The 13556-nt window shown below is 42.3% G+C and overlaps 2 protein-coding genes across 2 annotated transcripts; both read right to left on the bottom strand.

Moving 5' to 3' along the window:
- Nucleotides 1-967: 967 nt before the first annotated feature.
- Nucleotides 968-2553, bottom strand: gadd45ga (growth arrest and DNA-damage-inducible, gamma a). Its single transcript, XM_083783864.1, has 4 exons — nucleotides 2433-2553; nucleotides 2215-2316; nucleotides 1868-2078; nucleotides 968-1728 (listed from the first exon to the last, which is right to left on the bottom strand). The coding sequence occupies exons 1-4, from the start codon at nucleotides 2483-2485 to the stop codon at nucleotides 1615-1617; spliced, it is 480 nt and encodes a 159-aa protein (XP_083639990.1). The 5' UTR covers nucleotides 2486-2553; the 3' UTR covers nucleotides 968-1614.
- A 2851-nt stretch (nucleotides 2554-5404) lies between these two features.
- On the bottom strand, nucleotides 5405-13341 carry creb3l3l (cAMP responsive element binding protein 3-like 3 like). The gene is made up of 10 exons (XM_083785055.1): nucleotides 13218-13341; nucleotides 12061-12198; nucleotides 11006-11384; nucleotides 10633-10751; nucleotides 10243-10335; nucleotides 9554-9660; nucleotides 9137-9205; nucleotides 8954-9038; nucleotides 7918-8014; nucleotides 5405-7467 (listed from the first exon to the last, which is right to left on the bottom strand). The coding sequence occupies exons 2-10, from the start codon at nucleotides 12196-12198 to the stop codon at nucleotides 7058-7060; spliced, it is 1497 nt and encodes a 498-aa protein (XP_083641181.1). The 5' UTR covers nucleotides 13218-13341; the 3' UTR covers nucleotides 5405-7057.
- Nucleotides 13342-13556: the final 215 nt, after the last annotated feature.

The following is a 13556-nucleotide window of genomic DNA, read 5'->3' as shown; positions in this document are numbered from 1 at the left end:
AGCATGATTGAGAATGGACTTGAACTAGACCTGAGTTATAATAGAAATGGGGCCAGGAGAGAGGGAGAGCGTGCGTGCGTACGTGCATGTGTGCGTGCAGTGTGTCTGTGCCTGCCTGCCTCACCTGTATGCCCCAAAAGAGGGGTGCATTTGTATGAGTGTAGAAACTGGACAAAGAAATAATGAACGTGCCGTTTTAGTTAGCCAATGTTGTCTTTGTTCATGCAATATATTTGGCAGCTGCTACAGGGTTTTTGAAACTAATATTAAACCATAAATATCTGTGCAATGCAGTTTCCCAACATCTGTGGTAGGTAATAATCAAACTAAAGCAGCGCAGGATTGTGTTAACATTTCCTAACAGAATGCAGCCTCCCTTTTCCACTTGGATGCACAAACTGAAGCCAGCCACACTCCCCACTGACACAGATACCTCTCTCTAGTCCCCGCTGACACTGCAGAAGCTGTGTGGACTGAAAACAAAAGAGAACTCTCACTCAGGCAGGCCCCCAGCCTCCCAGTCCCCCACCCGACCTCCCCCGGTCTTGGCTCTAGCGATTGTGCAAGCTGTCGCATAAGGCAGCTGGTGTATGGGCGGTAAAAGGTCAGTGCCTGGAAAGAGCCCACGTCACAACTAGCAATGTTGCAACTGCTCTGTTTTCCCATTTTTCTCTCATTGAACATCCCTTTCAAATCCCCCGGTCAGTCTGTCACCCACATTTATTTTCCTCTTCCTGGCACTGATGACATGCAGGCCTGACTAGAGTGAGAGTTGGGGTTTTTGTGCTTCCATTTCCTGCTTCTGACGTCTAATCAGCTACCACACTGCAGTAGCTTCCTTCTATCAGTTGCATTTCAGCTAATCTTCTTAAATGGTTAAATGAAAGCATACTGCACACTGTAAGGCTAAAGCAATCTATCAGGAATGCACAGAGGAAATAACTTTTCTGACAACAGAGAATTAGAGTGTAATAAGAAATATTTATTCACAAAATATGGAAACATGTATACAGTTAAAAACATGATATGGTGTTGTTTTCTCTGTATCATAGTCCATAAAAGAAAAATGCTTCTCAAGTCCTTTCACAGGTGTAGAAACATCACTATTTTGCAACCCATTGTCTCTGGTTATTCCAAGTACTTCCTGTTAACACAGGAAATGTTCAAGAAAAGTGAAGTCCAACTCCCTCGGGAGGTTCAACTGGTCCAGTCTTTCTTATAAACTCCAATTCAGCGTGCACACTTTCAGAAGTCCATTTCCTGCTTAGCCTCTCTCCTTTTCTAGTTGGCCCTATTGCCTTTGCTTTAGGACAAAAGAAAAACGTTGTCCATCATTCAACACATCTCCTCATCACTGTCCATCGGACCTTTAGCCCTGAAAGTGGCGATCAGTCCACGTACACCTGACCCAGTCCACACTTGACCTCTGAACTTCAACCCATCCTCAGGGTAATCCAGAACCAACGTGCTGACCCAGAATGCACCGGGAGGCAGGAGCGACAGCCTCCTAATCCAAGAAAGGTAGTTGCAAGGCTTCAAAGCCCCCCCAAGTAAGGCTCCGCTCTGCTACTTTCTTTTTCATCATCATCATCATCATGTGAGTGTTTTGGGGCTTCAGCGCTCTGGGAGAGTGATGGTGGGGACCCAGTCATACATGCTGCGGCTCTCTTCACAGAACAGGCCAAGCTTGTCCAGGGCTGGGTCCTTCCATGGGTCGGCACTGGGGCTCTGTGTGAAGAAATGGGTCAAAGCATTAGATAGAGGAAACCAGACAGAACGTGCAGAAAGTGCAGACAGTGGACTCAGAGAGCATGCAGTATTTGTCTAGTGCTGACTGTGTGACTCATGACTGACTCACAGGACGTACCGTGACAAGAATGCAGTGTGCGTCCTTGGGCTCCCCTGTCTCGTCTGCACCCACGAGATCAGCTAGACGCCCGATGTCGTTGACGCGTACCACGTTGATATCGTTGTCAAAGCAGAACGCCTGGATGAGGGTGAAGTGGATCTGAAGAGCAATATCACACTCGTACTCCTCATCAGTGGCGAGTATGCAGAATGCCACGCTATCTGGGTCACTGCAAAGACATTGAACAAAGACCATGAGAAGATGTTCTGCTAGCTAGGCTTTTTTTTTTTTTTAAGAGAGAAAAAAAGAACAATAATATGTTTGTTTAGATATTATTGAAACATGGCTTGAATTACAATACTTACACATTCATAATTTTAGCAGACTCGTACACTCCAACCGTCAGGTAGGCTTGTTTCTTTGCAGCGACCAGCAGCTCTTCCAGAGCTGTACCAGCGTTGTGCATCCTGAGAGGGGGAAACACAGCTTGTCAGTTGGCTGAATATACATTATGAAATTGTTCAAACGATGCATGCATTGAACCTTTTTGAATTGCTGCAAAAAATGTTGTCTGCTTATTTACCTATCAGCATTGTCCATTGTGTTTTCTTGTCCACGGATCTCTTCCAGAGTCATGATTATAATCCAACAAGAGCGATGGGTCTTTTGTGGTGATTCGAATAGTCTGCGCTGTTGTCTCTGTATAGAAGCTTGCGATATTCTGAGCTCTGAATAGGCTGTGGACGGTTTTATAGGCGGGCTGTGGGGTTTCTCGGCAAGGGGCGGTCTTTCCCCTAGCTGCCTTTCACGATTGGCTTAGAGCAGCCGAGGTGACGAAAGCAAAAGTCCCTGCTACCGAGTCCCGACACCGTTCTAAACAGTGCGCCTGTTGACAACCCCACGTGGGTCAGGATTACACCGTTTCAAGAAATCCCCCCGCCCCCACCCACCCCATTCTCACTCTTGCCTGTTGTCGACAACATCCAACATCACCAGAGAATGTACTAAATTAAACTATGGATCTCTGGAGGCTGCGTTTCCCATCAAAAGGGTATCGGTACCTATTCCACTTTGTGTTCACTGAACACAGCAGGTTGATATGCGGCTCCACCTGCTGTGTTGTTCGCTGTGTGTTATATAATTGTTATGCACTTCACACACTGCGGGAGTCGGGACATGTGGTGTTTTCTCATGGCTATTATAACAACTCTGAATATGTTAGACCATTTTGGCTATGCATATTTATGTTAATCTAGCATGCTAGTCTGCAAAGTGGCAAGTCCATTGATAGTTAAACTCTGTCCCACTTTTACCCCGTATTAATTTGCACCTAAAAAACCCCAAAAATACTATTTGGGGAACAGTGTTCTGTTCGAGAAACAACATTTCTCAGAGTTGTGCAGAGAACTCAGAAACAAGCCTGTTTCAAGTAAAACACGATATTTTATTCATGAATAATTGGTCAAAGTGACCAGAACAGCTTGAGAGCGACGGCACACGTCAAAGTGATGCCCGTCCACTGAATAGGAATCCTTTGCATAATGGTCAGGGGTTCTTGGCGCGTGGCGACCCCACACCCACTGCCAAGACAACAGCGACTCTTGTCATAACAATGGACTCGTGCCCCACCTGCCCCTGGTTGTTTTATGACCCGAGGGGGCGACGTGTGTGTGTGTGTGTGTGTGTGTGTGTGTGTGTGTGTGTGTGTGTGTGTGTGTGTGTGTGTGTGTGTGTGCGCGCGCGCGTGCGCGTGTCGCGTCGCCACAGTTCTTATCACGTTAACGAGGGGCCTCCGGCAGATGCATGACAGATGCGGATTGCGGACCCCCTATGAAAAGTGACGCGTGCCACGGTGCCAGCCTCCTAGTCACTTATTGAAAAAATTATGTAACTTACATTCAACACTTTTCTGTCGACAGGTGAGAGGTGACCCACACGCTAGCTGCGTCATGCGTGTGCGCTCCAGCCTCCAATTTACTTGATTCTTTAATGAGCTTCCCTGTCACAGGCAGCTAGTTTTTGCAAATTAGCTGCCCCTCTGGACCTGGAGAGAAAAAACGGCCCTTGTTTTAAATATTTACCGAGGCATGCATGACCTTTAGAAACTACAATAATGTGTAGCCTATTCATGTGCAAGTGGATGGATTAGTTTATCTAACAAACCATACTGTAGCCTACGTTGACATAGTGACACCTCCACAGAGTGCACTGCATCGGCCTTTGAGCTCAAAATGTAAGCTGTTGTCCCCACCTGGTGGTGATAAGAGATCGACCTTTCCTCTACAGTACACACAATAAGCGCATGACAACGCCACCAGCACTACGCAGTACGCACGTGTGAGTCATCATCCCAAATAGGCAGCGATGATTGAGTTGTTCCCCAGAGCTGACGATACGTCTAAACTCTGACATTATTGATCTGCTTGCTGGTTCAATCTAGTATTAAGTAGGAATATATAATCAGGACAACAACACACATTAACAACAGATGGCAGTTTTTCCAAACACTGAAGTTTTCAAGCATCTAGTTTCTAGGCCTATATTTAGGGTCAAACGTAGGCGAAGATTTAGACTCTCGTCTCATTTTTTATTTTTTATTTTCGCGTTTTTTACCTTTTCAGTCTAAAGTGTTCATTTCTCTGAGGGGGGGAACGGCACCAGCCACAGCTGCCCCTTAGAGCTCCGAATATGCAAATGAAATATATATAATATAAATAAGGTACTTACCCTGATGTGACACCAGTGATGTCCCAAATGTTAGAGATGCCTACGGGGGGCTTGTGCAATGTATTAGTCCGTAGCTTTCAATAAAGAAGCGTTTTAATCCCGTTTGTGGCCGAACGCAATTCCCCCCTCCTTTACTTCCTGTTTACGTTGAGCGTAATTCCGGTTTTCACCGGATGCGCCCCTCACTACCGCCATATATGGCCATTGGGAAAATAATTGGAATCCACCTCATACGGGATAAAAAAAAAACTTCTTTATTGAAAACTACGGACTAATACATTGCACAAGCCCCCCGTACTCCCGTAGGCATCTGTAACATTTAGGGCATCAGGGTAAGCACCTTATATTTTGCATTTGTACATGTTCTGAGCTCTAAGGGGGAAGCTGGTGGCGTTCTCCCTCCTCAGGGAAATACTCTCATAGATTGAAAATGTAAAAAAAAATCTAATAATATACATTTACGACTAAGATGAGGTCAAACGGAGAGTTTCAAGACTCATGTTTTTTTTTTTTGCAACCCTCAGGTCCGGGACGTATGTTGATCCCAAGTATGCTGAACACTAAACAGCTACTTGGTGGCCTCTGAATGGCCAAGAGGGGTTGTTGTGAATTCCCCTAACACTATTTGTTATGTGTTGGCTAAATAAGATAGGCTATGTTGGAGGTAGTTAGCATATTGATGCAACATAGTGACAGACTAAAGGGATGTCCATGAACATATTTGAGAAACCTTACTTAAACGTGAAGTCTTGCTTGCCCGACAAACACACACGTGACCTAATTGTCTTAAACATTGCATAGTGTCAAACTAAATAAGTAGGCCTACTGTTTATCTTGATATATAAAAAGATTTTATTAGAGATGAACATACATCTATAATACATAAACAATTCAAATGTACACATTATCACCAATCTTTTGAGTTGAATTACATTCTACTATTCTTGATCAATGTCAAATATCAGTGCATTTTACCTTTATCTTTAACATGTTAAACATTAAAACTCCCACTGACAGTCTATCATAACAAAAAGCAGTTCCAATACCATTCCATTTGACTGATAAGAAATCCACAATAAACTAAAGCCTCATTGGGACATTATACTGCAAGTCTGCAACAAAGATTACAGAGTAAATATTAGAACCCCATTCCATGCCACAAAAGGTCTTGAGGTAATTTGGACAAGTTTAAAAAAATAATAATTTCAAAACAGTTTCATGAAGATGTGAGAAAAGTGATAATGAGGGTAGGTTGGGGTCTGTCTACAATGGCACAGTCAACAAAGTCTATATGACAAAGTGCGTAATTTTCTATTATTCAGACACAGACCTATTTCCTTTTGCTTGATTTACTGTACAACATAAATGGATTATAAAAACAATCCAAAAATAAAAAAGGAGCATGAATACCCTTGTTACAAGGGAAATGCTAAAAAAAAACTTTACAAGTTAACTAAAATGGCCAAATGTCCTGCAATGGCTAAAGCAGTACAGCAGTCAAACCACTTTTAATAAAGCATCATGGGAACTAAGCAGCCTATATTGTACTCTACTATGCTATGGATGCTGTTAGCTGGCTGGCTGGCTCTTAGTATTAAGGCTATTTTGTGCTTCATTGTACAACCCTTTCACTCAACAAAAAAGAATGCATTTTCACTTGACAATATGCAATTTCTTTTTAAAGACACTTGTCAAAGAGGTTGTGCGACAAAGTATAAATACCCTTAGACTACCTTTTTCAGAATCATTCACTACGAGAATAAGGTAATTCTTCATGAAGGTACAGTAACATCTACACCAGCTGGAGACAAGCTACAAAGATGGTTCAAGACTCAAGTAAAGATCTCCCTGGGATTTTGCAATATTGTAGTACTGAGGCACCATCTATGCAATTACTTCTATTGAAGTTATCTATTGTGGACTGATTAAGGGGCATTTCTGATGGTGAATCCTCAGTTCTTAGGTAATGTGTGATACCAACATAATGAAATACACTTCCTTGTATCTCAGTGGCCCACAGCCAGGTAACAATGTCTAAACATGGAAATAGTCTAAATCCTTTATAATCACTGAACATGATAATTAGTACAAAGTGCTCACAAAGGAACAGTAGTATGTTCAAAAACTGACAGGGGACAGTAGGGACAGAGGGACAAATCAACCTCAAATATTTCTTTTCCTCTTCCTCCTTTTAGGCAAGGACTATTAAAAGAGGACAGGGAGCGAAGACCTACGGTGGACTCCATGTTGCTCCTTCGAAGGAAAAAAACATGCGCAGTTGAGACCAAGGAAGCTGAACGCGGAAGTGTTGGCTGAATATAGCCCATTGCGCATGTTTCTTTCCTTCCAGGGAGCAACATGGAGTCCACCGTACGGTCTTCGCTTCCTGTCCTCTTTTAATAGTCCTTGCTTTTAGGAGACCTCTAGCACCTGAAAACAAAACAAATATATATGGCTCCCTCTGCTGGTTCTATCCAGCTACTACATCTCATCCGACCGATGTTGCTGTAATATGACAGACGTCGATTGCAGCTCGATCCAGTTCTCCTTGGATCCCGGGACCTCGTACGTTACAGAGGCCACAACAGCTTCTATGGATCCCTCTGCTGTAGACTCTACTCCTCCGCCTGAGTCTGGCTTCACCTCGCCTGCCTGAGTGGCCTGACTGGAAGGGAAGTCAGCTGAGGAGTTGCTGTTGATACCAGTCTCGGAGTCTGCCTGTTCCACCCGCTGGAAGTCTGGGGTCTGGTTCTTCTGACCGACAGCAAAGATAGCCTTGACGTTCTCCACCTCTGCTGGCGGCACCAGGAGGAGCTCTTCTTCCTCAGAGTCGACATAAGACACAGCGTCTGTACTCTCCTGGGGCACCGAACGCAATGTCCTGGACATGACTGCAAAGGTGGAGTACAGTACATCAATGACAGAGTAGTTACATACTACTACTATGTCTACGCTTTAAACACCATCTATAATATGTTTTCATTTTATGTCATCAACCAGTTTGTAAAAGTAGGAGTCACTGTATTTCAAATATCTCAAAGACTCGATATTCATATCATTGAAGTAGGAGAGATCTTTTAGTCTCAAAGAAACATTCAATCATGAAATTACGTATCTGTAAAGGGATTTCTACATATACGGCTGCTATGCTGTCATAGTTCTCTGCCTTCAATTCCCTGCCTTTCCACACAGTAAATGCGGCATATACACTCAATACAAGGGAACAGTTCTTCTAAATTAATGCAGAAGATGAAATAAAATAAATCTTCTACAAAAATGGCGCTGACAGAATCTAATTTTGTGATAGTAAAATATATTTTTCTCATGTGTAATAAACGTACTTGAAGACGGTGTGTACAGCTCTTTCTGTCCTGTACTTCTGCTGCCAAACGGGTTGACTGAAGGGAAGATAATGAGGCAGAAAGACAGGAGGAAAACCTGCAAGAACAAATGGAAGGGAAATTAAGAATACAGTGTATCTGCAAATTTAAGACCTTATAATACCACCGAGTGGACATTTGATATTAAAAGTCATCGTTATGCCAATGCAATGCAAGGCTGCCAACTTTCAGGGATAGGTTGAAGCGGGTTATGGCTGCACAGATACTGTATATGTAACCCTCAAGGGCAGGGATGTAGCTGACCATTTGGTTGCCCTACTCGTAGGATATTTGTGCTGCCCCCCCCTCCCGACGAGAGCACTGCTATTCCTCATCCAGATCGGCCATTTTCGCTGTTTGTGAGTATGCACACACGGCCGCTCGTTATTACACAGCGGAGCCGCGGAGAAATTTGTTATTTTGAGGGTCGGCTTGGCAGTTTTTGGCACATTTTGTTGCCCCCCTTAGCATGTTGCCCTACTCGCAGTGCGTATTTCGCAATTATAGGTAGCGACGGCACTGCTCAAGGGGTTTATCAGAGGTGTGTTCTACCGTGATACTCTATATACGTAGTATACCGTCCAAGAGTAAAAATAATCGTATACCCCTGTGACCATGTGAAAGCGTATATGTTATGCATTAACTTTAGAGATTTCATATTAGGATAGTCACATTATGAATTGATCTGAGATACATACTGTATCTTTAAATAATAGCCATCTGCTGTCCAAATAGAGGAGTGGTATTTACCAGATCCTTTCCTCGTCTCTCCATTCTCACTGCTTTTGTCTTTTTCTTAATATATTTTCAACTGTAAAACCTTTCTCAATTATCTTACTCGCCTGTCTGCCACACATTAGCCCTTGTGAAGGCAACAACAGTGGAGGGAGCGCTTGTTTTCCTGGTGGGTAGTGTAATGCGAGTAGAAAGGTTATTAGTGTGTTTGACCATCAGTGATTGACAAAAAGGGGAAGTATATAGCTTGTTCTTCTCTTACCATAACACAAGTACTGGTGGTGGTGTTCTTCAAGGTGGACATCTTTACAATAGACTGTAGCTTCCTCAGTTGCTCTGCCAATGACCTAAAATAGTCACATATAGGAAGGATGACACGTGTCATTAAAATTACGTGTTTATGAATATGAATGCAGATGATGATCTTCAAGAGTCGCCGCCTTACGTCTTGTCTTTTTCGAGCTGTTGGACTTTCTTTTGTAGCTCCTGGTTGTGTGCTGTGCAGATGGCAACTCTGAAGAAGGGAGCATTACCAATTAGCATGTAAGGCATGTTTTATCCAAATACATTATTGTAGCTATACTGTATATTGGAGTAAAAAAGAAAACATGCTCAACATTGTTAGTTAAAATTTCTTCAACATTATTTAAAGTGATCCAGGACAGCGGAAATAACTCCTTTACAATGTATCTATGTGGTTTATCTGTAAAACTAAGCCGTAACTAAATAAAGCATCCACAGATTTAGGCTTATGTTTAACCTACTGTGCTCATCAGTGGACTCTGTTTAAATGAGATAACTCCAATATAATGCCTACATCTCTTTTTCAAAACATGTTTAATTATTGTCTTCATTTGCTCACCTGTTTTCCAGTCCATCAACATACACCTTCTTCTTCTTGCGGCTCTCCTGAGCAGATTGTTTGTTGCGGATTTTCCTTCTCACCCTCTTCAAGGTCCTTTCCTCGGCCTGTGACAGAGAGAGGGAGAAGTCATCAGTGTACATTAAGCAGTCTCAAGCAGCAGCTGGGTCTTACATTACCTGCATGTGCTACTTCTAGAATGGCAAGGTAGGGTAAAGAAACAAGAGGCTCTACTATAATAGAGCATACTAAAAAAAATAAGCATATTCTATTGTTCCTCATTTGTATGATGTATGAGAAGCATATAGCACTGACGAGTGACGGAGGTCCCAGGACCAACACGGTTGCTAATTTTATTCAGCCTCACTATGCGCAATGAGCACTTTATGTGCATTTTAAAATAAAAGAAAGACTATTGTCTTAGTCTTTGTCTAAGGAGTCTTCCTTAATATACTAATGCAGTCTTTTTCTTCCTTTATATTTTTGAGACCACCACATCTGCAGACAACCCTCAACAAAGGACAAAGAATGGCGCAACCGTTTGCTCTGGTCGATATTGTAAATTATACCATTTACAATATGATAATAGATTATTATATTATTATGTTTTTTAACATTTGTATAAAAATATATATATTCACAATTAGAATTAATTAGGTTATTGTTCCATATTTATGCCCCAGTATTACCTTTGTGAGAGGCATGTCAGAGGGAATGCTTGCTCCCTCTTTGGCCAGAAGCCGTTTCTCCTCTTCAGTGAGCACAAGCTCCTTGAATTGGAACTGGAAGGAGAAAATTTTTGATTTTTAGCAGTTATTCAGGAGAACATATTTTTGTCATTAAATAGATGCATGCGTGTGTGTGACATGTGTATGTAAGTACACATGCATATACAAATATGCAGTTAATTTGAAAGTCACGATATTACTGTAAAAAACAATGGCTACTAAACACTAACAGAATATGTTTGAGGTTTCATAGCTTCTTCAATTTTGTCAACGTTACGTCTCTTGTCTGGTCACATTTATGTCAGTCTGACATTTATGTGGAATAATATTGATGAGGGAGTGAAAACTGACCTGTTCTGAGTTTTTGCTGTGCAGTGTGGAATCCTGGGTTGAGTTCTCTATGGCCAAAGTGCAGGGCATCTCACAGTCACTGGTGGAGTCCTGTTCCATTACTTCACTTTCCAGATCATCTGAAGAAAATGCTCATTTAAAAGAATACCCTACTCTATACCAATACCATACCTTTTTTTAAGTTAACATTAATCGCAGTGTGAAAAGTATGCAATGCCCCCATCAAGTAGTTTGTTTGAAACAGACAAAAACAGACATTCTGCATTAAATGTTTAGGCTTCAACTTGTTATGGCAAATGGGTAAGTTATTGACATGAACAAATTACTCTATCAAAATGATGAGCGTCATCTTGTATTAGGCCACCATGCATACCCAAATCAATGAAAACATCCATGTCCGGCTTCTCTGCTCTCACACTCTGGAGGACATCCAGGTCCACGCCTCCGCCTTGCAGCAGAGAGTAGCTGTGGTCTGTCTGGACAGCCAGTGCTTCTAGGTTCTCCACTTGGGGCTCTCCTAGTGCCAGGGCAGGTTCGGAGGGCACCGGGCTCGGCATGGGGTCCGTGTCACTCTCTTGGGGACTGGAGCAGCCCAGAATGTTGATAGTTCCCATTCCGCCACTGGTGCTGCTGTCGTCGGAAATGCCGCTGTCACTGCCCAGGGGAGAGTGGGATGGGCAGATAGCAGTCATGCTGTCTTCTCCCTCCAGCAAGCTGGACAGAAAGTCCTCTGTATCCATACCTGTCAGAATCTAGGAGCACACAGTCATATTGTTACAGCCATCTGAGAGCCAACACTAATGACAAATAGTATATTTTGTCTTGTTTTATTTCAGATAAACAACATTTGTTTAAATGTGTCCACATAACATTTTAAAAAGCAATGGAGGAATTGTATATGGCAGTGTCTGGTTTTTCAGTTATGTGTGACAGTTTCTATTGTTACCACAATTTAGTTTAGAGATGGTGTACTGTAAATCCTAGAGATGGCATACTGTAAGGGGCCAACACTAGATCATGTGTCAACACAAACACAGAGCTCTTACAAGTAAACAGTGACAGTAGCTGTTTCTGTTACTACGTCAGCAAACATTGAGTAAAACATCTTGTCATTAAACATAGACAGCAGTGAGAAAGCTCTTATTCTAAATTACTGTAGTGTCCAGTGTCCACACCAAGCATTATAACTATAAATATGTTGTTCTAAAAAAAACACAAAATTCTAACACAAGTGGATGTCCACACAACAGTGACTGAACAATATAATTACAGTGCTTAGTGTGGTCAATCCTTCAGATTAGTTCAAGATAAAGTAAACTAGCATTCTGTAAATGCACAAAATGAGTGTCCTGTTATAGTTCTTTGGACTTGTCACTTGACCTATGCCGGTTGTGGAGTTGTAATTTTGGCAATACAAGTAATTCTTACATCTTGCTCAGCCAGCCAGTCTTCAATAAGAGCTTTCCCATCAGGGAAGAAGGGATCAGGAGTATCATTCTCTCCATGAAACAGGAGACCTAAGAGGTCTGGTCCATCCATTGCTGGAAGGTCCTCAATCACTGACATCTAAAGAGACACAAAACACATTTACACATGTTTAATTTGGAGTATATAATACTTACTGTGTGTGTGTGTGTGTGTGTGTGTGTGTGTGTGTGTGTGTGTGTGTGTGTGTGTGTACACTGAATTCTAATAACAGAGCTGTTTAGTGAGTCTGATTACAGATAAGGAGTTTTCTGGATAAGGAGTTATGGCCATCAGGTGATCTCAAGCCTACTCTCTATGTGTATACACATTCTGTACATTCTGTACTGTTTGGATTCAAGCACAAGCACGAGACACATGTTGTTGAGAGTGTGTGGGACATCAGAAGCAACTGACAAATATTTGTGCCCTTGTATTGTATTTTATAAATGTAGACTCAAATAAATAAATTTGAGACACGTTGTCGGCTAAAATGGATTCTTCTCCAACATGAATCTGGGTAGGACCATATAAATGTTTTGTCGAGGTAATCGTGGTAAGGAATCGGATCAGTCGACGTGTCAACTAAATGTCAACAGTTAGATGTTGCATCATGGCCAGCATGAGCTCATCCTTTATCTGGGCCCCGCCCACACATGTCATTGTTGTCGCGTGAGAAGAAGGATACAGCTGTAAGAATATCAAGTGTCAAAACAAATACGATACGTGGTTCTTTGTTTGAATCTTTACTGAAAGCATAGCATATTATAGTTCTCTATTACTTAATAATTATAAATATCTACAAAAAATGAGTGTGCGCCCCCTTCATTTCATTGTCTTGCAGGAAGAATGCACATTGCTTGCTGAGACGTTTGACCTACTTATTGACCATTTTACACAGAGGAAACGGTTCAATAGTAATTTATTGTAAACCCAAAATGACATCGCTTGGAGGAAGACAATCATCTAGCTAACATTAGCAGCACTACAGGTCAGCCAACGTAACATTATAATAAACCTGCGCTTTTACTGCCAAGAGGGCGTGGTCAACGTTGACGAATGTAAAACAAAGTGGAAAATTACAATTATTGAATATCACACGACAATAACGAATATCGTACCTTTGTATGAGCGCAGTAAACACAGATACCATTCGAGTGAGTCAGTGTATTCAGTGTGGTCGGTCGGGGGGGATTTTCTACCCGTCTTTCGCCTCAGCTTCCAGATAGAGCACTTCCTTCCAACATAGGCAAAAATTGCGTCATCACGTAAAGATAAGACAGGTCCGCGTACGTAGTGCGGTACGGCACCGACGGCACATGGTCTTCTGGGGAATGTAGTATATTATATGGCCGGGACTCCCATATTTGTGCCAACTCTCTCTCTCTCTCTCTCTCTCTCTCTCTCTCTCTCTCTCTCTCTCTCTCTCTCTCGCACACTCGCGCGCGCGCACACACACA

Source organism: Protomyctophum parallelum (assembly GCF_964188405.1).
Source record: "Protomyctophum parallelum genome assembly, chromosome: 15".
Taxonomy (NCBI): domain Eukaryota; kingdom Metazoa; phylum Chordata; class Actinopteri; order Myctophiformes; family Myctophidae; genus Protomyctophum; species Protomyctophum parallelum.
This window is presented reverse-complemented; position numbering and strand designations above follow the sequence as displayed.